Source organism: Lagopus muta, chromosome 1 (assembly GCF_023343835.1).
Source record: "Lagopus muta isolate bLagMut1 chromosome 1, bLagMut1 primary, whole genome shotgun sequence".
Lineage (NCBI taxonomy): Eukaryota > Metazoa > Chordata > Aves > Galliformes > Phasianidae > Lagopus > Lagopus muta.
The window spans coordinates 46,910,535-46,934,098 of NC_064433.1; the positions used below are offsets into that span (position 1 = coordinate 46,910,535).

The following is a 23,564-nucleotide window of genomic DNA, read 5'->3' on the forward strand; positions in this document are numbered from 1 at the left end:
TGTATCCAGGTGTATTGGGACAGCAAGGCATCTGAGACTTTTTGTAGATGAGTCATTTGAGATTCTTCTTGAGAATAAGAAACTGCAACGTAAATCCAATACAGTACAAAGCCCTTGTAATAGGGAGGCTCCAGGGACAGCCTCTGTGAGCAGAGCCCAGCAGCTGCCCCAAGTCAGATCAGAGCCAGCTCCACCTCCAAAAGGAACTTGCTGCTGGCTGTTGGGGACCCATGCTGGAGCAGTCTGCTCCTGAAGGATGCGCCCCTGTGGTGTGGATCCATGTTGGAGCAGTGCTTGAAGAGCTGCAGTCTGTGGGGAGCCCACACAGGGCCAGTTCAGGAAGGGTGTCATCACGTGGGAGGGATCCCACATGGAGCAGGGGCAAAGAGTGAAAGAGTGATAGAGACTAATGGTTAAGGACTGACCGCAGTCTTCATTCCCTGTTACACTATACTGCTTGGGGAGGGAGGAGGTTGGAGAGGATGAATGGGGGAGAGGAGATTTTCGCTTGCTTTTAATTTCTCTGTAATTTGCTATAGGCAATTATATTAATCTCCCTACACTGAGTCTATGTTGCCCATGAAAGCAATTGGTAAGCAAGCAATTGGTAAGCAATCTCCTTGTCCTCATCTCAACCCTTGAGCCCTTTTTCATTATATTTTCTCCCCCTCTTCCTTCGAGGTGAGTGAGTGAGTGGTTGTGGTGAAGTTTAGCTGCCCCTCAGAGTGAAACAACCACTTAAGTTGCAGATACATGCTGTAATCAAACTTAACCTTCACTTGAAATCATAATAAAATCTAACAAATTATAGAACCCAGCTATTGTGTGGAGTTACTTTGCTGTTTAACTTTTCTCAGTTGTAGCTCATCCTTTGGAGCGGAAACTTAAGTTTATTTACAATCTGAGCTACAGGTATATTTGGTGTTACCAAATAATGTGACCTGTTGGCATAAAACAGGTAAATGGCAGCATAGTTGTTCTGAGGTGCATGTAGCTGCCTTTCCAGGAGGTGCTTAACCTTCATGTCTTATTCTTTACAGAGCATCCAGCAAGACTACACGTCTTTGCTTTCCTGCCTCATTCAGACATTCCCAGCAAATCCTGAATTCCGGGATTTGGTCCAGCTGACCAACTGCCATGATCCTGACATGGACTTCTTTGAGAACATGAAACACATGCAGGTAAAAGGCAATGCACGTTCCTTAATGCCCCTTTCCCCCTTTACCAAAGCAAAAGCATTTTTACTGTGGAGTGATGTTTTCCAAATCGCCTGTGCCATGTCTTCAAGGAAGAATTGAACCAGTATTATTAGATGTCATTAAAAAAAAAAAAGAAAAAGAAATGGACATGGAAGTAACGTGTCTCATACCCGAAGATTACTTGTTCTTGTGCCTGTTAATTCACAGTGAAGTATCTCATTGAGTTATGACATTTATTGGGGCAGAAGATTAGTGAAAGCCCAGATAAGAATGAAAAGGTAGTGGCCTACCCTTGGAGATGACTGTACTGTGTTTATGTCAGATTGAGCCACCAGCACAACTGCTGCTGGGTGTGTGTGCTCCCTTGTGCTAGCTGTGCTTCAAGGGCCGCCTCATTCACTCTCCCTTGTGTTTGACTCAGATCCACAGGAGGGCACGAGCTCTGAGGAGACTGGCTAAGCAGCTGACTGAGAAGAAACTTGTGCTGTCTTCCAAATCCCTGCAGAACTACATCATGCCTTATGCTACTACTGCCATTTTTAGTGAAAAAATGCTGAAGGTAGACTTTTAAATTGTATGCATCAGCTTTTGTATTTTTGCCTTACTTCTGTTGCTGTCCTTAAAAGACCAGCTGCTTTAAAAGGCGGATGAGTTTTATAGAGTGAGTGTTCCCCTTTCAGAGGAGAGCACTGTGCTTCTCTTGGTGGCAGAAAGAGGGTTTGGAGGGTGCAGATGCAATCTGGATCCTATTCTTTATCTGCTAAAACTGTCCTGTTTCTCCAAACTAAGAGTCTAACCTTGTTTGGGTTGGGTTTTCAGTGCAGGTTTTGTTGTTGCTTGTGTTGTGTTTTGTTTTTTTTTGTTGTTTTTTTTTGTTTTTTACTTGAGTTTATATCTGTTTGCATTTTTTGTAATCCATTTGTTTTTTTCCTCTCTCCCTGTATACTGCTCTCTTCATATTCAATTGTGAGATTAGGCAGTAGAAAGGGGGTGTGTGGGACATGGGCTGTAAGTAGTTACTGTGTTGGTAATAAATACTATTTTACTGGGATTGGGAGGGGGACTGAAAGAACTGATTTCAGAGATTCTCAGCCAGCAGCAGCTTTGTAAATAATGTTTGAAGGGCAGCATTCACTTAGTCACTTTCCATACCTTTTGTTTAAAGCATGAGGTGAAATACTTGTAACATCAATGTAGACAGGCTTTCTGCTTGTAACTTGAAAAATCAAGGTTTCACACACCTGTACAGTTCCCTGCACATTATCAGAAGAACAGCAGAGCTGCTTATGTCAGACCAAGCAGATGTCGTTTGGGTAATTCACTTCCCTTCAGAAATGTACTTCTGAACTGTGCCTGAATTAGTACTCAGGGACATGAGCCAGCATCCGCAGTCATACAGTCTGTGCCCATTGACAGAGTTAATGTCATTGCCCTTTGACCAACAAGAGAGAAAGTGCAGTGACAGAAAATAACATTGACTGAAACCTTGAAGAAACAAACCCATTTTATTTTACATTAGCAGTAGGTTAGCAGTGTGTAATGCTATTATGTATTGCGACTGCTTTCAGTTCCTCACAGAAGTGGGCCCATACATTTAGTGGTGTGAAAAAAGATAAACTACAGAAATGTTTGGAGGAAGTGAGTCTGGAGATCTGCTTGGTGAGCTGTAATGTTGTGTTTGTTTAACCTGATAACTGAGAGCAGATTTAATAAAGCAGAGTACCAAACATCCTCAGCAGACAGGAGTTACTTCTTCTAGCTCCTGTTACTTTGAGTAAAGTATACTTTAGCATGCTTGAATGCTAATAGCCTCTGAATTTCTGTTTTTTGGGTAGCATGAAAATATGGTAACAGCCTCTGTTGAAGTTGTTGGAGCCATCTGCCAGCATCTCTCGTGGTCAGCATACTTGTACCACTTAAAGCATTTCATCCATGTCCTGCAGACGGGGCAGATCAGTCCCAAGTTGGGAGTCAGGTGAGTAACAGAAGCAATGCTGCTCTAGCTGCAAAGACTAAGGCAAGAATCAGTGCCTTAAGGACCATCATGCGGATTTTAAACTCTTCACTAGCATGATAGATTTCTCACGCTAATGAAAATGGACATGGCTTTGCAGTTCTGTGTAACTGAGCTATGAAAGATTAATAGGTAATTGTTTTTGCTTGCTGTATCTCACTGTGTACGAGAGCATTAGATTTTCTGCTCTTGTTTGGCTTTCCCAGCTCCTGGGATGCCTCTGCAATTCCAGTACCACTGTCTTTGAGGTTTCACACTGAGCTAGGTGACAGTCCATTTAGGTGGAAAAACAACCCAGCTTTGTTTCCTGATTTGTTATTTCAGGATAAACCTTGTTAAGCTGCACTGCCACTGAGCCTGAAATATTTTTTAAAGCAGTTTTAAGATTTTCTGTTGTGTTGGTTCTATGCAGCCTCTTCCTTTTTTGCAGAGAGCTTATCTCTCTTTGGGTGTTTCTTTTTCAGCTTGTTAGAGACAGTGCTGGAAGCCTTTCACTTTGACCATGAAACACTGGAAAAACAGCTCACGACCATTGAGAACCAAGGTAAGCTTTCAGTTCCTGATGCTCCCTCTGATTGCTCAGAAAATGCAGCTGATTGACACATTTTTACTCTGGAGGTTGGCTACTCGCAGCTTTTTAAAATGTGCATGTTGGAAAACCAGTTTTAATTTACCTTCTCAGGAGCTGTACAGGCTGTCTTTCTATGTGCTGACGCAGTGAGGAGAGGTTGAAGGAATCAATTCCACATTACCTCTCTATTCCAGGCTTCCATAAAGCAGACCCGCTCAGACTGGGATTATGTTGTTAATGTGGGAGGTTCTCCATGGTCTACATAGAACTGTGTTGCTGCTACCACATTTTATCTTGCCACTGGTTTCTATCATTTTTATCTTCAGCCTGAGCAGAGTGCTTTATGCCCTGGCCCTCTTCCACTGAGGTTTCATGAGGAGAAATTTTGTCTTGACTTGTCCACCACTGTGGTTGTTTATGTTGTGGCCTTTAGGATATTCTGAGGAGGGAAGAGTGTAACTCCCAGATGTGCTCATCAATACTTTTTGACTTGTAAGAGTACCAAATGTAAATTAATCACACTTCACTAAGGTTCAAGGGCACTGACCTTTGGTAAACTGTCTATAGAGTTCAGCTAAAGTACAACCTAGTCTTTGCTTTAAGCCAAGCCCTGAGGGGTGATTATCAGAAATCAGCAAGCTTCTCTGCCCAGTAGAGCAACCCTGAAGTTTATTGATTGTTTACTGTTATTGATAGTAAGTAGGAGTTCTGTCCAGATCAAAGCCATCCCAGGAGTCTGTTTTAAGGGCTCTGACTATGTTGCCTCCAGTATTTACCTGTGGTTTTAATAATTACTTGACAGAAACTGCTGCCATGGAGCCAGAGGTAGAAGGTGAAGAAGCCATGGAGCTGGAACAGAGTGAAGGGGAAGAGGAAGTGGCTGAGGAAGACAAGAAGAATATCCCTGAAGAACCAGCAGAACATGAGCTGGTTCTGCCTGAAAAGGCAGCTGAGACACCTGAAAACACTCAGCAAGTGGCAAAACCAGTTTCTTTCTTACCCCGAAATAAAGAAGAGCTGGAGTGTCTGATCAAACACATTCAAGATACAGTTATAGTTAACATTTTGCCTAAATTGCACAGATGCATCGTAGCGAAGGTGAGAAGCTGGCCCTGGAAAAGCAGTTTGCTGACCTGTGCTGCTACTGTGAGGGTTGGGGTGCTACTGGAAAGAGCCATGTTGAAATGCAGTCTGTTTATATTTAAAAAAAAATAAATAAATAAAATAAATAGACACAAGTGGAGAGAGACACCTGAAATCACTTTTGATGTGTCAAAATGACTCTGGTCAGTGTAGGTGTGAAATAACTCACTTAGTGTAGCCTCTTGAAAATTTCTCAGCCACTTATTAGCACCCAGCTTTCCTTATGGGAAACGCAGGGATTCATCTTGTCCATCCTTTAGCTGCCTAGGTTTGTCACGTAGTCAGCATTGGAAATCAATTTGCAGCATTGGCCTCATCTTGGGTTTTGCTGAGAAAAAACAGGACTTTTTTTGAACTGTTTGTTACACTTCTTTTTATTTAACTTGCATTGTGTCTTGCTCTGTCTTAAAAAGGTTAAAAGAGATGAAGAACACAAGCTTGTGAAATCCAGTGTTGTGAATGATGATGAGGTAGTCCGTGTGCCTTTGGCTTTTGCAATGGTCAGGGTGATGCAGTGTCTTCCCCAAGAAGTGATGGAAGCCAACCTGCCAAGGTAGGTCCTGGAGAAGCTCTTTGAATACCACTCATTTTGTTGGGAATGAGAGCAGGCATGTTTACTAAGCTGCTGTTATACACATGGCTTGGAGGGACATCTGACAGGACATAAATTCTTTTTATTTGGAAATACATTTTTGTAGTTATGCTCCCCCTTGCTCTGGAGTTCTGCAGAGCTAAGTTTGAAAAGAACTTGGTAAATCCTTAAATGAGAGCAGAGCTGTGAAGCAGAGTGCAGAGATAGGAGTGGCAGAGCCAAAGAAGGAGTAGCATACAGAAAGGACAAAATCTGTTCAGTTTTTTGAAGGACAGTAGCTCTGTGTGTGACTGTAAAGCCTTTCTTTGAGGTTGACTTCGAGCTTATAAAAACATCCCTGAAAGCCACCTTCTTGGCGAGCAGTGCAATTAGTCCCAACATATTTAGGGGCTGAACTAAGCTGTCTATCTCTGTTTCCAGCATCCTCCTGAAGGTTTGCTCATTTCTGAGAAACAGATTTCAGGAAATCCGGGATGTTGCTCGTAACACCCTCACTAAAATCATGGAAGTCTTGGGAGTACAATACCTTCTGTACGTTTTAAAAGAGATGCAGTCAACTCTCATCCATGGGTACCAGGTAATGCTGAAATTCTTTGTCTTCTATTCTTGCTAAAATTTGGGGGTTTTTGGAGGGGTGTGTGTGTGTGTGTGTGTGTGTGTTAAAAGAATCCAAAGGGAAATTGCCACTGAAATTGTTTTACGCTGGGAGAATAGATGGTTATCATAGAACTAAATGCTATTGCCATGTCTACGTCAGTCTTTGTTATTTCAAGTAGTATGTAAATGTATGTTGACTGAGGGTCTGTACCCAAAGAACTTGCAGTCTAAGCAGGGAAGAAGAGAAGATCTCCATTTTCTCAGCAAAGAGAAATGAGTTGAAGAATAAATTTCTGGTTCCAATAGAATTATTGGGAATCTTTACAGTAAGTTCATTAGGGCCAAGCACCGTCTGAAGTAAATTGCCACCAAGACTATGTAGATAATATGTGGTGATATTAATTGAACTCTTGCTGCTTAATTACAGAGCCAAGACTCTAACTCTTAACTCATCTTTTCTCTTTACACAGTAGTTTGTGGCAAGTGTAATTTCTGATATGAGTTACCACAGTGGAAAAGTGAGAGCTTCTATTGACTATTACAGTGAAAGCACTGATGAGGACAGCCTTTGCCAGTGCGTGGGGGGATCGAGGTCCTTTTCCTGCAGCCTGTATGAGGATTCCTATCCTCCTTGTATTCTTTCCTGTAGCAAGAGCATAAGTGTATTGTGTGAGTTATGATGTCTCTGTACAGGAGTCTAGCTATCCAGTTATACGTGCAGGGGGTTGGAAACTTGACCTGTTCTCTTCTTCTCTAGCTCCATGTGCTGACTTTCACTGTGAATCTGCTACTGAAGGGTCTTACTAGCAGGCTGAATGCTGGTGATTTGGACCCCTGCTTAGACATCCTGATTGAGGTAAAAGTTATTAAAGATCAAAGGAAGTAGCATCATGAAATGCTTGGGAAGAATCTAAGAGAAGGAGAGGTTGTGTGTAGATTGCCTCAGACTTGATGGCAAACAGGGGTGGTTGTGCTTTTACCTCAAAGGGAAGAGATTATTTTCTGCAGAGGCATCAGCATCCCTGGTAGAAGAGCAGTGTGCTTCTGGGGCTGTTTCTTGAGCTCTGCATCTTGAGAGGGGGGTGATTCAAGATTAAGACACTTAACTGTGTTTCCCTAAATGGCTGAGCAATAGATGACAGATATCTATTCAGTGGGGTTATTCCTCCCCACATGCACTTGTCTGTTGTATTTTAAGAAGCTTCTCTCTGCCCGTTGCTTGAGCCTGCTGAATTGCTTCTGAATGGTCAGCTTGATCTGACTAGAATCCCAGTATTTCTATCAAAATACCACAGAGAGTTGTGAAAGCTGCTTTCCCATCTGGTGTGTTTAGCCTGGGATGTCTTATGTTAACAAAGGAAGGGCGGGTGTGATTTGTGGGGAACCTGAAGAACTGAGTTTTCTGCAGCTGGGGAAAAATAGTGTGGTTCTGCTTTAATAGAAGAATCTTGCTCTGTTTTTCTGCTCCTCTCCTTGATTTCTTTGGCTTTCCAAAGATTTTCAACCAAGAGCTGTTTGGGGATGTAGCTGAAGAGAAGGAAGTAAAGGGAATAGTCTCCAAGGTCATGGAAGCACGCAAGAACAAGAGTTACGATTCCTACGAAATTCTTGGAAAATACATAGGAAAGGGCCAGGTGACGAAACTTATTCTGCCACTGAAAGAGGTAAGAAAAGACAGCCAGAGCCTTGCTTTATTCTGTATGATCTGAAGAAACTCTAGAGCCTGTGGATGGTACCTATATAATCCCACTATGGCTCCCTATTTTCTTTTGGGAGCCAGCACATCACCAAAACGTATGAAGTCTCTGTCTACGTACAGTAGTTACCTTTACAGAGATGCAGTGTTTTGAGTGGGTGCAAGCTCATGCAGAAATGGACCCCATTTGCTCAAGAGTTCTGGAGTGTCTTGGTGGTGACAGGTGAACTGGTTGGAGTCTGAGGAGAAGCTGGAGAGTAAAAATGGGAGGGATGGTGGGGCAGAGTTGAGGCGATGGGAGAGCTAGGGGCTTAAGGCAAGCCACATTGGTGGAATTGTTCTGGCTTTCCTGTGATTGCTGATGTTAGATCACTACCCTCTTGATTCTCATGGTGATGCCTTTGCAGATTCTGGAGAGCACCACGAGCTTGAAGATAGTCCGAAAGGTGCACGAGGCGCTGCGTCACATCATGGCAGGGCTGATCTTCAACTCGGATATGAATGCTGAATCTCTCCTCCTCCTCAGCCATGGTCTCATCAGTGAAAACTTGCCTCTGCTCACTGAGAAGGCCAAGTGAGTTCCAAGAGGTTACCCAGCTGCTCTGTTATCACTTGGAGGTTTGCTTGCAGCTCTCAAACCAAATGGATGACCTTCCATTCATTTACCATTGCTTTGTGGTGTAAGCAAACAATTTGGGCAGCCAGAGGGGGAGGGGAAAGCTTGGAAATTTGTCCTTTCCTGCACTAATGGGAAATCTATGCTTTTAAGTGCTCTTGACTAATGCTCTTTCACCATCTGGTAAGTTGATGTGCGTGTTTCAGTGAAGGTACAGGTGATGATGGTAAGGAGGGAGCTACAAACTAGCATATAAGAGGTGATGGGGGTCCTGGATCTGACAGTTATTTGCAGCTTATAAAAGCTATCAGAAATTTGAGTAAATCGTCAGTAAACCATGCAGTAGATGTGTTTGCTTGAAGGACCTACCAAAGCTCTGTCTGTTGACTGAGAGGAAAAAGTGGAAATGTTACACAAATCAATGTGCATTTTATTATCTTTGCAATGGTGACATTGTTCTTAAGTTTGAATGTCCCATCTCTCCTGTTGCTCTCAAGCTCAGTTTATTTCATTGTATTCACAGACCTGCTTTTACTTGCTTTGTGATTTTGAGCACACTGTAACTCTCTCCACAGGAAACTTGTTGTGGAGAGGGCTGAAATCTGAATTTTCACCTTTGTCATATGCCTTCTTTTCAGAACAAAAGTTGCCCCTCCTCCAGATCCTCGGCTGCAACCAGAGAGCTGCCTGCTGCTCCAACCCACACCCACAAGAGGGGGGCAGAAAGCCCCTGTCAGCAGAAGGACCAACACATACATCTTGGTTGAATCAGGACTTCGGGTAAGGATCTCCTCAGAGAGAAAGAGAAAGCTGTGAAACCAATAAGCCAGCGTTTGTGTTAACAGTATCCAAAAGAAGGTTTTGTGGATATGTATTGTTAACAGTGTAACCATTTGCCTTAACTTTGTTTTGCATGTGGTAACTCCAGTGTTAAAGATAATTTAATAGGCATGAATTCTGCTATAACCCAAACCAATGTGGGACTTCACTTGAATTTCAGTTCCAGTCTAACTTTGAGATGAATTATTTTGTTTTCTGTGGTAGCTGCTACACATGAGCCTGAAGAGATCCAAAGTAAATTCTTCTGATGAACACATTTTGGAAATGTTGGACCCCTTTGTTCAGCTACTCATAGACTGCCTGAAATCCATGGATGTCAAGGTATGGTTTTGTGATGGAGCCCATCTCTTCAGCTGTAAAGGGTTCTGCCTGCAGATGTCATCTGGAAAAGCAGAGAGGGGCATTCTGTTTTCAAGCCTAACTTCACAGGTGTACAGTTAAGTTGTCTGAGGACAAGCTATCCCAAGGGTGAGGGGGGATTGTGACTGATGGAGGACTGAATGTTCTGCTTCTAGTGCTGCTAGTTTGAGTGTGGGCTTTCTGTGAGGAGGTTCCTGAGATCCTGCAGCTGCACAGAACGGCTGTGGTTTTTTTTGATCCAGCTCTTGATATCTTTGTGCCCAGCACCACAGCTTCCCTGGATTTGAGTGAGCCTAGGAGGGAAATTATTAAACCCCAAATTTCCCAGGCACGGGAGATGTGCCTCAGACAGCGTGAGATACTTCTAGCAGGGCTTTCAGGTAACATGTTTTTTTGGCAGAGCAGCTTCTGTGCCTTGAAGGCGCTTCTGCTTCAGAAGGAATTCCTGCCCTCTGCTTAATCAACACTGTGTTAATGTCTTTACCTCCTAAAATTCAAGTTGGAGAATTGGAAAGTGGCAGATAGTGTTCTTAGAACTGAGAAACCCTTTGTATGGCATGAGTGGTTTGAAAAATATTGATGTTAGCTAATTCCTTTTTACTACAGTTGCAAATAGCCTGAGAACATCTGTAGCAGAGTGAGAAGTGTTCTTTTGGTACCGTTGTACCCATGTGCTGATGTCTGGCTCCACATGCTGATTTCTGGGTCTTTCTTACAGGTGATAACTGGTGCTCTGCAGTCCTTAGTATGGATTTTAAAGTTCCCTTTGCCTTCTATCAATACAAATCTGGAGTCGCTAATCAAGCAGCTTTTCCTCTTGCTGAAAGAATTTGCCAAGACAGGAGTAGCCAAAGGCCAGAATTTTCACTTGGTTGTGAACTGTTTCAAAGTAAGTCAGAGTGAGGTCTGCTCACCTCTCCTTTAGAATTAATTCTATAGAACAAGGCTTCTTCCACTGCACATCTGTCCTGTAGCTGGTCCTGCAGAGTTAGTCTGGAGATCACAAGACATTGGGAAATGGGGTCTTGCCCTGAGTCTTACTGCAGTGCAGACTTAAAGAAAGTTATCCTTTGGAGCTGCACACAGCTTGGAGCTGAGGGGTGGTGTTTTACAGAAGCAGATTTGCTTTCTTTCTTTCCTATGATAGTAACTTGTTACCACCCTTCTGAGAGGCATCGGTTTTGAGCTTGAGTAGATTCATTGGAATAAACTCACAGAAGTAAGGCAATTGTAGGAGAGCAATTAATTATAGTAATAACTGCTGTTACTGTGTGCACCATCTTCCTTTACGTGTTTTCTCAATGCATTGCTGAATTAATTACAGCTTTGCAATCATAAGAGATAGTGAGAGCCCCAGTGCCAAAAGGATTTTGTCCTCTTCCAGTCTGTATTCCTGCATTGTGGCTCAAATCAGTGAGCATCTCCACTCATTTCAAGGACTGCATTTGTGTATTTGCTTGTATGCAGTTTTCATCTCAGAATTGCCAGCTGAAAGCAAACAGCACTGGAAACAGTTTTAGCTGCCCATCTGAGAGCAGCAGTTTGTTCTGTCAAACCCAAGTGCTATGAAGAGTCAGGTTTTGGTGTGGGGTTATATTTTATGGAGGTTTATGTGTATTGACAATGTGCAATTTGATTTTGCAGTCCGTAACAATACTTGTGAAGAATGCAAAGAGCCAAATAACAAGCAAACAGCTCCAAGTGCTGCTTGGCTTTGCTGAAGAAGATATTTATGATTCATCACGGCAAGCCACTGCCTTTGGCCTTCTAAAGGTATTTTTGTGGAGCAAGTGTATGGGTTTTGTGAAGCACTGGAATGGGTGTGATTGCATTTTGGTGAATGTTTGTAAGATCTGATATCTGGAACAGTCTGCAGAGTGCCCCTGAGTTTCTCTGTTACAGAGAAGGAAGATGGGGAAAACAGGAAAAGTAGCAGAGCTTTCCTGTTGGACTTGTAGCCTTTGTTCCGAATTGTTTGGGAGGCTGCTTGATACACATAGAATCACAGAATTAATAAGGTTGGAAAAAACCTCTAAGATCATCTATTCCAAATGTCAGCCCGTCCCCACCGTGCCCACTGACCATGTTGTCAGTGCCACATCCACACAGGGATGATGACTCCACCACCTCCCTGGGCAGCCTGTGCCACTGCAGCACCACTTTTTCTGAAGAGAAGAAATTGTTCCTTGTATCCAACTGAGCCTCTCCTGTTGCAACTTAAAGCCATTACCTGTCCTGTCGTGTTGTATATGAGGATTCATTTGGGTGGCAGGATGCTTTTGCTGAAGAATTTACGTCCCTAACCATTAGATCAGGTATTCTGTGTCTTCCAAAAGAAGGTGGTATGGATTTACAAGCCAACTTCTTTGTGTGTTGTTGGAAGATACGTCAGTGTTACCGTGCCACTTGATACCCATGTAACCACTGGTTATAATACTACATCTCACACTGCAAACAGAATGATGTGACTCCAGCGATGTTTTCGTATTTTCAGGCTATTTTATCCAGGAAGCTGATTGTCCCTGAGATTGATGATGTGATGCAAAAGGTTGCCCAGCTTGCCATCACAGGCCAGACTGAGCCAGTGCGAGTCCAGTGCAGGCAGGTGGGTACCATGAGAAGTCCGTGTTACAGCAGTGATGGGCTGGAGGGCTCCATGAGGCCATCCCATCTCATAGAGATGTGCCTTAGCTCTTCTGAATCTCAGCCCTGTTGCTCTATCCTCCCAGTCCTTGCTCCCTTGTTGTCAGGCTGGTTTTAGCCCTTGTGAGAACAATAGCAGAAATTCAGGCTGCTTGCCTGCAGTGAAACTGCTTGCCATGACGTGCCTTCACAGGGCTACTCAGCAGTACTGACACAGCTCATCCTTTGAAGGCTTTTAAGCTTCTATAACTTGTTGTTTTCTGTATCTTAGCAGAAGAGAATTTGCCACAAACCATGATTCCTTCCCACTATTTCTTTCTAAGCTAAAAGCAACCAAAAGCTTGAAATGCTTCATTTCAAGTGTTGGGATACAGATGCAGCAGGAGCTGTGCATGGCCAAATGCAACTTCTCCAGAGTTAGCAAATGAATTATGAAGAATGCTGAATTTCTGTTAACAGAAGCCTGCCTGGGCAAGGCACAGCAATACTCTGAGGACTCATCTGGCAGATTGTCAGCTGCAGATCCTGTTCCAGGCATGGAGCTTCACCCCTTGTGGAATAGGAACTAGTGCATTCAGGAGGATGGGTTTATTCTGATCCATAACTGCTTATTCCTTATTTTCTTTTTATACAAGCTTGTCCAATTGTTTCTTGTAACTCCTCTCTGTTGTGTTGTTTGGCTTTCCAGATTTACTTGAAGTATATTCTGGACTACCCTCTTGGTGACAAGCTGAAACCCAATTTGGATTTCATGCTCGCACAGCTGGAGTGAGTTTGTTCTCCACTTCTCTTTCCCTCAGTACAGAACCTTGGTGTTTTAAGTATGATTTCAGCATCATCCTTTTTGTATGCTGTTCATGAGGAGGGGGGGGTGGGTGCACTGGACTTCCAACTTTCCCACCTCTAAAGCGCTTCCCTGTTTTTTCTGAGGTGGATGTTGGAGAAATGAAGCTGTTTTATCTTCCCCTTTTCCCAGCTGTATTTTTTTTTGTTCTTCACCCATGTGAACAAATGTGCTGTTGTCTGCCTATGCCATCACCGGTTGCACCACTTGTGAACCAGGTGAACTAGAAAATCCAGAAAGGATATGGGAAAGTGCATCTATATGCCCGCTGTCCCTTGGCAATTGTCTGAGCAGTTCAGAGGAGCAATCTGTGTGCCTGAAGGCTCCTTCTGAGCATGACCCCTCCTTCACTTGAGGTGACAGCAGTTTGCTGTGCCCTCAGCACCACAGCACAGTGCTGTTGTGGCACAGGTTGGCTGGAGCCCTGACTCACCTCTCTGTGAATGCGTTCATTCTGTAGCAGGTGGAGCTGAGTGGCTTGTTTGCTTCTCTTCTCCTAAGCATTAGGTCAGGGAGCTGCTGTAAAAAGATCCATGTCAGTGTGTGTTATTAGCACTGGCCATTCTTGTAAGTGGTTAGTAACTTTGCAGAGTGTCAGCCCAGCCCTAAGCATTAACCATTTCCTTGCAGCTACGAGTATGAAACTGGAAGAGAGTCTGCTCTGGAGATGATTGTGTACCTCCTTGACATGTTTCCACAGGTAACGGTCACTTCTTGGTACTGGGCATCAGGCAGTTGATTCCTTTCAGCTGTTTGCATTACTAGTGTTTGTAGAGCAGTTTATTTGGGGAGCATGTGATGTATCATATTAACTTCTGTCATAAGTGAGTATCACTTATCTCCAAAAAACTGGCTTTGCTTCAGAAGAGAAATGACATGCTGGAAAGTCTGCATTGCTTCCAGACCTAATGTGCTCAGTCTGTAAGTGAAGTAAAGCTCTGTCAGTAGGGGCTTGGATGAATGTGATGCAGATTTATGTACTGGAATGTGATGTGAAATACCAGTTTTGTTGGCCTCACCGGAGAGAGAGGGCTTCTTGGTACAGTAGGTCAAAATGACAGTTAAATAATAACTGCACCTATGCAGGATAACGTGCACAAAATGCTAATCTGCCCCAATGCTTTACAGCTGGAGCTTGACTGAGTGTACAGGAGGCTGAGAGAAGTGCAGTCAAGCAAGAATGTGGGAGGAAGGAAGGGAAACTGAGCGCAGTGAGCTGTGCCTCTCCACCCTTGGTTACCTTTAGTACCTCAGCTCAGTTCCCAGCAACTTTGTAGGGCAGCAAAGCACTGCTTTTTCTGCAAGAGAAGGGCCCTTGGGCCTAGCTGTGGCACTGCTTAGAGATGTATGCCCATTTTAATGCAAGTTAGTTATGAATAGGCCCTTTTAGGTCTGATGCTCAAGTTCCTGTCCTAGGGGCACATTAGCAAGTCAGGGGACAGAGGGGGCTGCTGTGTATTCCCTGCCTGCATCAGCAGCTGGGCTGTCCTCTGCATTAGTTCACCTCCCTTGACTTGGATCCTACTCAGGGCTGTGCCACAAATATCCCTCTTTTCCCCTTTAAATTCCAGGCGCTCCTTAGGGATGTATCACTGACTAATGGTCACTTCTTTCCAGGAGCTCCTCCACAAGTACTGTGGGCTGTTTTTCATTTCCTTGTGTATGATGATGATAAATGATGACTCGGCCAAGTGCAAAAAGATGGCGGCTTTGACGTGCAAGTCTCTGCTCAGTAAGATAAACAACGATAAACAAGATCTGCTGTTTTCACTGGTCACAGAGTGGTTTCACAGCAAGAAGGTATTCATTCCATGCTCTTTTTGTTGGCTGAGTCTAGACTTTGGGGTTTGAATAAGATTAAGGCAAGTGCGATTGCTGCTGTCAGGTGTGGTGCATTGATGGCTTAAGTTTGAGTTAGAGTTTTAGGAAAAGAGTATGAACAGGGGACAGTGTAGAAGAAAAGCTCTTTAAAGTTGTGCTTATTAACATGCTTCTTGTTAGCAAGGAGAGAGAGAGAAATGATAAATTTTGTGTATCTGAGCAAATGCAGAGAGCTGCTGCTGCTGTAGATCAAGATCAGCCCACAGATCTTCTGGCTGCATTGCCTGCATTCAAACAGTCCCACCTAGGACAGGTATTTGCCATGAGAGCCTCTGCTGAGGTTTAATATTTGAATAAATGCCTTACAGCTGTTCTGATCCCATTAATTGACCATCATGCTGTCTTTTGCTAAGGCTCGCTTCATATTGTGAAGCAGCAGCTGGAGGGTGGCAAACATAGTCTTACAGATCTCCCATTTTCTTCTGGGTGCCTGGCTGATCAGTTATTCTTCAGTAGGATTCAGTTTCTTTCCCTTTGCATTAATGGAGCAATTGTTCTTCAGTACTTCATTCTTGTCGTCTCTGTTGTGTTCAGTTCTGATTTATAGCTTCAAGCTGCCCATCAATGCAAAGTTGCCCCCAGTGCTCTGCAGCTGGAAACTGGGTTGGAAGCAGCCCTTTGGCATTTAGTTGTAGGGTGCCTTCCCTGAAATATTATGTCCTGCCAGGTACTTGTGTCCCTAGCTGGCAGCATCTCCTATATCAATAGTAGTCTGAAAATCAACCTCTCTTAAAATGCCATTGCTGCAGGTAAAAACAGTTTCTACTCACTTGTGGGAGCTGCAGGATTTGATGATCTAGAGGTAACGGGGGTGGTGTTCTTTCTGTTGGCAGAGCTCACACCGGAGGCTGGCTGCCCAGGCATGCGGCTTGTTTGTGGAAGTGGAGGGAGTCATGTTTGAGCGGCGCCTTGAAGCTGTCCTCACCTTGGTTGAGAAAGAAATCAACCCAGTTCAGTTTGAAGGCGTAAGTCATACTGCCGCTTCCTTTTGGGGAAGGAAAATGGCAGAAGGGAAGAAGTGTAGGAGAGATTTAACCTTTGGTGCTACTGTTTGGGGCTGAGTAAATACATAAAGTACGCACGCTTGTCCTGAAGGGGACATCGCTGGCTTAGAACCATACTTTGCTTCTAGGCCCAAATTTCATGCTGTGTGTCACAGCGCAAGGAACAAAGGAGCTTTGCAAACCCCTTGGCCTTCCTGCAGCAGTGCTGTGTGACCAGCAGATGCTTTACTCCTTGTCAGCCTCTGGGTGGAGGGGGTTCTTGAGACAACCCTCGAGTCATGGGCTGTTGGATTTTTAGCCTGTTTGAACTGGTGCATAGAATGATAGAATCATTAAGGTTGCAGAAGACCTCTAAGATCACCTAGTCCGATCACCCATCCCTACCGTGCCCACTGACCATGTCCCTCAGTGCCACATCTCCCCTTACCTTGAACTCCTCTAGGGATGGTGACTCTACCACCTCCTGGGCAGCCTGGGCCTGAGCAGCACCACTCTCTGAGAAGAAATTGTTCCTAATATCTGAACTGGACCTTCCCTGGCACAGCTTGAGGCCCTGTGGCAGTGTGTATGTCCGGGCAGTTTCCCTGCTTGTATAGTCTTTGCTGTGGTGGCAGGAGAGGAGGGATGGAGGAAGGAATAGCAGAATATATGTCTAGCACTGGGATGGCATAGGATGTCTTCAGTTAGGAAACAGCCTCGTATCATGCTGACACCTGTTTAGCTGGGAAATGTCTGCTAGATACAGAGATCAATGTAAGCATGGGAGGTCAGAAGTGAATCACTTGTGACTGCCAACGTTTAGTGTTGCCTACAACTTTAACTTTTTTGATGAATTCCCTTCCCGTATTTCAGACTGTAGTTTTGTTGTTTGGTGGTTGTTTTTGTTTTGTTTTATGTACACAATTAACTCAGAATAACAAGGCTGCCTCAGATCCTGCATGGCATGTAGCACTCCCAAGGGGATCCCAGACACTTGGGGAGCTGCCATGTGTGCTACTGATGTGCCTGGAAAGCACATTGAGCAAGGGAGGAGAGCCTCGGGGGTGTGGAGGTTGGCAGGAGATGAAAACATCTGCAGTGATGATAAATGCCCTGTGATCATCCCCTGTGCTGCACTGTGGGAGAGGCATGGGCTGGCTGCATCCCACCAGCTGGAACTGCAGGCAGTCAGGTCCTGCACGCAATTCAGTAACACAAAGCATTGTTCTAATGGAGCCTCTTCCCTTCAGCTCATGATAGAAATTGGGTACAGCTCAGTCCTCTGCTTCCTTGCAGTGTTGATCTGAAATGTAGCCGGTAGGGAAATAAACACTTATGTTCACACCATCTCAAGCACGTTTCTGGTCTTGCTAATCTTCTCAGATAACTGAGGAGGAAGAGGAGAAGGCTGCAGATAGGCTGCTGTTCAGCTTCCTTGTGCTGGTGACAAAGCTGATCTCCGAGTGCAGCTTCATTCAGCTAACCAAGCATGCAGACATCGTCAGCCAGATCTGGGGTGAGTGTGGAGAGTTACAATATCTGTGTTACAGGGAAGATTCTTGGAGTGCCTTGGGTTTCTTCATACCTCAAAGGAAAGAACTCGATGCTGTCACACAAGATTCACATGCCACGTATGAGCATTCTGCAGCAGCTGCTAGGCAAGAGTAGATTTTAATGGAAAAGGTTACGTGGCTGATGAAAACAATAAGCCATCTGTCTCAGCTGCTGGGAAGTATTTCCTATCATCCCAAGAGCAAACACTTGTGAATGATGGCATGTTTGGCCATAATTGCAGCCTCTTTGATGAAAACTTCCAGTTCTTCCAGGAAAAGATTTCCCTGATGAGATTGTGCACACAGCCAGCGATGACATGTGATAACGGCACTGTAAATACTGTGTGCCTGCCAGCACGATAAGGCCAAGAGATCATCTGATTCCAATGATTTCTGTATGAGAGAGATTCTGTAGTGTCAGGCTGCCTTTCTGTCACTTTGTCGACTTGCTTTCAGTTGCTTTATTTGCTGACAGTAGGAGTGTTTCTGGCTGGGTTCTGTCTTCAGCCTGCCAGGTGCCCTCAGTGAGAGACAAGGTAACCCTGGCAAGTTCTGGATTTGCTTTGGCTCAGCAGAGATCCTAGGAACAGTTTTATTACATTCTAAGTGTATGAGCAGTTTGTTTCCTTCGTTATTTTACTGCAGTGTATGCTGTGGTAGCTCTAGGAGGGATGGGGGTGCTTTTTCTGCTCTAGCTGGACTGGCTCCTGTACTGAAAGAGGTTTTCTCTCCCCTAGATCATATCCAGTCTCACCTCTGGCATCCTCACAGCTGGGTGTGGCTGACAGCCACTCAGATATTTGGCTTGTTGTTTGCATCCCACAAACCAGAAGACCTTGTCACCAAATGGAGTGAAAGGCAGGCAGTGAAGAGGAAAAAGCCGTCAGCAGAGCTGTCTGCATCCACATTCTTCCTGACTGCTGAGTTGGACAGAAAGGTGATCGTGTCTGTGCTGCTCCTTCCCCTGTGCCTGCACCTGTTTCCTGCCTGAGACACAGAGATAACTTCATTAGTTCTGTGTGCACGATTCTCAGTTGCTTCTGTCCACTGCCTAATCCTGATCACTGAAAGCATTTGAGCAGGTGTCTGTGCTGGTGGGAGGGGGCTTCTCTGGGGTCTTATTCTGAAAAACACAGATTCCCTTCAGGACTGCAAGATGCAGGCAAAACTTGTGCTGAGCCAGTTCATTGGCCTCCCTGGGAACCACGTTTGGTGACTGCACAATGCTGCTGTGGGGTTCTGCTGCTGGCTTCTCTCATGCAACAATTCCTTCCCTGTTTTGTCCCACCAGGTGAAGGAACTTGTGTTTGCATTCTGCCATCAGCTGCGCTCCAAGTTCCTGGACCAGTCTCTGGGAGAGCAGGTAGAAGCAGCAGCCTGTCTGGGGCTGTGGTGGGGGCACATGAGGCAGTGTCACCTCCTGGTCAGGACAGAAGTGCTGCTCAGGGATCTGGTGTCAGTCTGCTGGAAGGGTGAGGGCTGGGGGGGGACAGACACAGACATTTTGGGCACCATGCAGAGCAAGACAGGAGTTCCTTCTGTCCAGCCTTTGCCCAGGGGGAGTCCGGCCTCTCTATGGAGAAGGGCAGCCAGACCCTGAGCAGGCAGCCAGATCTCTGGTGCTGTCTCCCTGCTGCAGCACTGAGGTCCTGGCTGCTTGCTTGTTGGGAGTATTCAGCCCAGCTTTACGCTGTTGCTTGAAGGTTTGACTCCATGGTGCACCATCCTGTGGCATGGAATTGAACCCAGTTTATGGCCAGTTACTTTTTTAGACTTAACATTGGCTCTTGGCTGCCTTTGGTCACTGCTGGTACTGGCACTGTGGGAACCCCCAGTGACTGACTGCTCTGTTTTCACATTTCAGGTTATAAAGAATTTGCTGTTTGTTGCCAAAGTTATTTACTTGCTTGCACCTCCCTCGGAGGAAGGTGACCAGGCCGAAGGAGAACTTGGCTGTGAGGTGGAAGAGCAGGAGGCTTCTGAAGATGAGGAAGAGAAAGATGTTTCTGCTCAAGGAGAGGGAGAAGGAGAGGACACAGAAGAGAAGGGTCGGCCAGTCACTTTGATATGGCTGATGAAGAAGCTCTCTATAATGGCAAAGCGAGAAGCAGCATATTCCCCCAAGATCCCATTAAAGGTGAGAGCAAGATTAAACCAGCAGTTTAATGCAACAAGCACTTGCATAGACTCTTTGCTACCAGAGGCTGTTGGGAACTTATGCTGAAGTGAGGAGTGGTAGGTGATGATGGAGAAACCAAGCATTTCAGGTTGGGATTCTCAGGAAGGCCTTCCACCAGTTTGCTTCTGCTTTGTTACTTCCAGGTGGTGGAAAGGTGGGAAGCCAAAGGCCACCAGTGTGCAGGGACAGAGTGCTGCCTTTAAAATATAGGTATCCAACCTTTTGGCTTGTCTGGGCCACATTGAGTGAAGAGGAATTGTCTTGGACTATGTATAAAACATGTAACATCGTTCACGTATATAGGTACCAAAACTTATTTTGTTCTGGTTTTTATTAAAACAGAAGAAGAGGCAACCAAATGAGAAAGCTAGCAGGTTGGACACGCATGCTTTAAAAGCTTGACAGTGCTATTTTTATGTGGACGGGGGAATGTCAGTGTGGAATTGTCAGGAGAAGGGAGGCCATGTGAGTGACAGAAGAAACACTGTGATTCCCTGTGATGCAGAGGGAAAGGCTGAGACTTTCATATCTTCAGCTGCCCTAGTACAGGACAGTGACAGAAGAAAAAATGTTACCAGCTAACAAGTGAAGTTTGAGCTCACATTTCCAGATCCCACGGAGCTGTGTCTCATCTGAAGGCTGTGCTTAACTGCACTGAGACCTTATGCCAGCAGTGAATTTCTGACAGCTGTCTGAAACGCCTTGTGCATTGAGATGCGGTGTACATGTTCTTGTAGCTGCTCACTTAGGCAGTTTCTTTCTTACCTGCTTTCGTGTTCCATGCACTCATTTTCAGAGGAGCTGCATCTTTAAGTTCCTCGGAGCAATCTCAGTGGATATGGGGAAAGACAGAATCAAGCCGTACCTTGCAACAGTCCTCACTCCTCTGTACAGGGAGCTGAACAGCACCTATGCAGAGCAAGGTAAGTGATATCCTTCATCATGAACTCCTCCTGTCATCCTTTTCCTCTGTTGAGGAATAGATGCCTTTAACAGTGAATTTTCACCTACTTGCAGTTTAACCAAAATATCAGGAGAGGAGGAGAATGTATGACAGCTTGAACAAAAATGCATATGCTGACAAAGTCCTGGTGTTAGGCAGGCTCCTGCACACAAGTGGATAAAGCTTGAGCTTATGTGGAAGAAGTATAGCACTCAAGGGTGGACTCGTGGCTGCAGGATTGACTACTCAGCAAGGGGAGGAAGGCAGGGCAGGTCTCAGAGAAGCTGCAGCCAAGTGTCTTTCTTTCTCAGTTGCCATATTAAGGTCTGCTGTGAGGATTAGGAGCTCTTTTGAAATAGAGCATCCTGAAAATGAACTTCAGTGTGTGTTACACATGTACAGTGACTGAAAGAGAACAAATGCTGCAGTGAGGGGAGGAGAGCTGTCTGCTACAGGAATGATGCACGCTGTGTGTGCAGGCAGGTGTGCACCTATTGAATTTCACCCTCCAGAATGAGTCCAGGTCACTCTGCTCCACTCGCTTTGTCTAAGCAGAAACTCTGGTTCCTCTCTGGGGACCCGTGTTTATTTAGAATTCTTAAGGAAACCTGAAAGTACATAATGAGGAAAATGAGAGCAAAGATTGCAGAGCAGCCTCAAAGCTTAATTGCAAAGCAGTAGATCTGTGTATATGGCCTGTATGAAATGATGCTGGGTGGAGAAAGACCAACTGATTTCCCACGATGGACTCCTGACTTAAGAACAATCTTTCATTGTTCATGAGAGTGTTTTAATCTAGTTTCAGGATAAGCACAGGCCATAAAGCAATACATTTAGAGTAACATATGCCTTGGAAGTATGTTGTGCATCTCTAGAAAGGATACAAAAGAACTGGAAAAAAGAAGGGCAGTAATGGGGTTCTGGTAAGGAACAACTGACTGGCCATCATTTTTCAGCTGAGTTCAAAATGCGTAGAAGAGATTGGCAGTGGTGTGAGAGGGTAAAGAAAGATGAACTTTCTTGCTTTCTGTGTCAGCACGTGAAGCACTACTTGTAGCCCTCTGGGAAGGCTGGTAGAGAACCAGCAGATATTTCTTAAATTAAGTTGTGCCAGACAAGGTCCAGGTTGGATATTAAGAAAAATTTCTTCTCGTAAAGAGTGATCAGGTATTGGAACAGGCTGCCCAGGGAGGTGGGGAAGTGACCAACGCTGGAGGTGCTCAAGAAATGGTACTGAGGGACAGGGGTAGTGGGGAAATACTGGTGGAAGGTGGTGGTTGGACTAGATATAATCTTGGAGATCTTTTCCAACCTTGGTGATTCTCTGATTCTGTCTTTGGATCTGTGCCTGCAGAAATACTGGGCAAGATCCATCAGTAGGAATGTCTTCAGTAAAAGGGGTAATTCCCTATTGGGTTCTTGGCTTTTGCTCTATATGCTGAAAGGATTAAGCTGGTTTATTTTGTTTTATTAGATCCAACACTGAAGAACCTTTCCCAAGAAATTATAGAACTGCTCAAGAAATTAGTCGGTCTGGAGGCTTTTTCGCTTGCTTTTTCTTCTGTGCAGAAACAGGCCAATCAGAAAAGAGCTATGAGGAAAAAGCAGAGGGCTTTGCAGGTAAGTTTATTCTGCTTCCTCTTCTGGGAAAAGGAAAACAGGGCTTTTCTAAAGGCTTGAGAGCTTATCAGGGAGATGAGTGTGAAGAATAAGGAATCCTGAAGAATCCTGAATTACGGTAGTTTGTGAAATGAAAACAAGAAACTACTGAGAAAGTGATCAGGCACTGCAACAGTCTTGCCAGGGCAGTGGTCACAGCCCTGAGCAGCCAGAGTTCAAGGAGCATATGGAGAACGCTCCCAGACCAAGGGGTTTGTAGGGTGGCCTTGTGCAGAGCTAGGACTTGATCATTGTTGGGGGCTCCTCCAACTCAGGATGTTCTATGATGCTGTGGTTTTATTTAAGCTAAATAAACCTGTGGGCAGGTTTTGACCGATCCCAGAGCCCTGCTGATTAGGTTACCTGAAGAGCAGCAATAAACGTGGCTCCAGCAGCCAGAAAGACCCTCATTTTTGAGAAGCCTTGGAGGTCGTGCACTGCCTGTCAGGTGTTCATTTCTTGGGAACTGTCTGACGTTTACAGTTTTAACTGAACAAACATATTCTTTTTCATTAGACTGTGGCAAACCCTGACATTGCTGCAAGGAGGAAGCTGAAGAGACACAAGAATAAAGCAGAAACAAGGAAGAGAAAAATAGAATTCCTGCGCCCCAGCTATAAGGCCAAGAAACATCGCAGTCATGCACTCAAAGACTTAGCAATGGTGGAATGAAAAGTCTTTTCCTTCCCAGAGGATTAATTTGTAAAAATGAATTTCAAGCCAATACTGTTAGGGAAAAAAAAAAGAATATGTAAATATTCTAATTGTATTTATTTGTATTTTTTCCATGTCTTCTTTTTAATCTGTGATCTTAAATAAAAACTTTTTAAATAAAGCTTAAGGGTTTGTTTTATTTTTTCTCCAACACCTGTATGTTTGTTAGATCATGTAAAGTTCATTGGACAACCAGTCTGTTTTTTTACACTGAATTTTTACTTCTTGTTTAAAAGATGGGTTAGATGATGACTGCATTCATGCCTCTGCCCCTCCCACCTTCTGGAGAAAACAGACTGCATGGACCTTGATTTGTCTTTCAGCTTCCACAGCTGTAGGGAGAAAGCTGACTCATTTGCAGCTAAGCACAGAGTATAGAAAGGCAGAGTATAGAATGGGGGGGAGTTGAGTTATGGGCATGCCACATCAGGGCAGCAGGCAGCTACTGAAGAAACAAGAAGTGATGCTATGTTAACAGGTACTGTTGTTAACAACTGTACTTCAGTGTAACTGTACCTGCACTGAGGGATACTGAAG

The 23,564-nt window shown here is 44.6% G+C and overlaps 1 protein-coding gene across 1 annotated transcript in view; it reads left to right on the top strand.

Annotated features, from left to right (window-relative positions):
• The window catches only part of UTP20 (UTP20 small subunit processome component), a 59,230-nt gene extending 35,683 nt beyond the window's left edge, over positions 1-23,547 (top strand). The window contains exons 37-62 of the mRNA XM_048937950.1: positions 1,041-1,181; positions 1,621-1,758; positions 3,035-3,174; positions 3,678-3,757; positions 4,587-4,882; positions 5,341-5,480; positions 5,940-6,096; positions 6,874-6,972; positions 7,613-7,780; positions 8,220-8,386; positions 9,067-9,208; positions 9,473-9,589; positions 10,347-10,517; positions 11,273-11,401; positions 12,123-12,233; positions 12,960-13,039; positions 13,746-13,815; positions 14,733-14,915; positions 15,830-15,961; positions 17,363-17,495; positions 18,270-18,469; positions 18,824-18,895; positions 19,397-19,669; positions 20,508-20,634; positions 22,129-22,274; positions 22,830-23,547. Of these exons, the coding sequence (XP_048793907.1) occupies positions 1,041-1,181; positions 1,621-1,758; positions 3,035-3,174; positions 3,678-3,757; positions 4,587-4,882; positions 5,341-5,480; positions 5,940-6,096; positions 6,874-6,972; positions 7,613-7,780; positions 8,220-8,386; positions 9,067-9,208; positions 9,473-9,589; positions 10,347-10,517; positions 11,273-11,401; positions 12,123-12,233; positions 12,960-13,039; positions 13,746-13,815; positions 14,733-14,915; positions 15,830-15,961; positions 17,363-17,495; positions 18,270-18,469; positions 18,824-18,895; positions 19,397-19,669; positions 20,508-20,634; positions 22,129-22,274; positions 22,830-22,985 (3,768 nt within the window). The 3' untranslated portion in view covers positions 22,986-23,547. The remainder of the gene's footprint in view (positions 1-1,040; positions 1,182-1,620; positions 1,759-3,034; positions 3,175-3,677; positions 3,758-4,586; positions 4,883-5,340; positions 5,481-5,939; positions 6,097-6,873; positions 6,973-7,612; positions 7,781-8,219; positions 8,387-9,066; positions 9,209-9,472; positions 9,590-10,346; positions 10,518-11,272; positions 11,402-12,122; positions 12,234-12,959; positions 13,040-13,745; positions 13,816-14,732; positions 14,916-15,829; positions 15,962-17,362; positions 17,496-18,269; positions 18,470-18,823; positions 18,896-19,396; positions 19,670-20,507; positions 20,635-22,128; positions 22,275-22,829) is intronic.
• Positions 23,548-23,564: the final 17 nt, after the last annotated feature.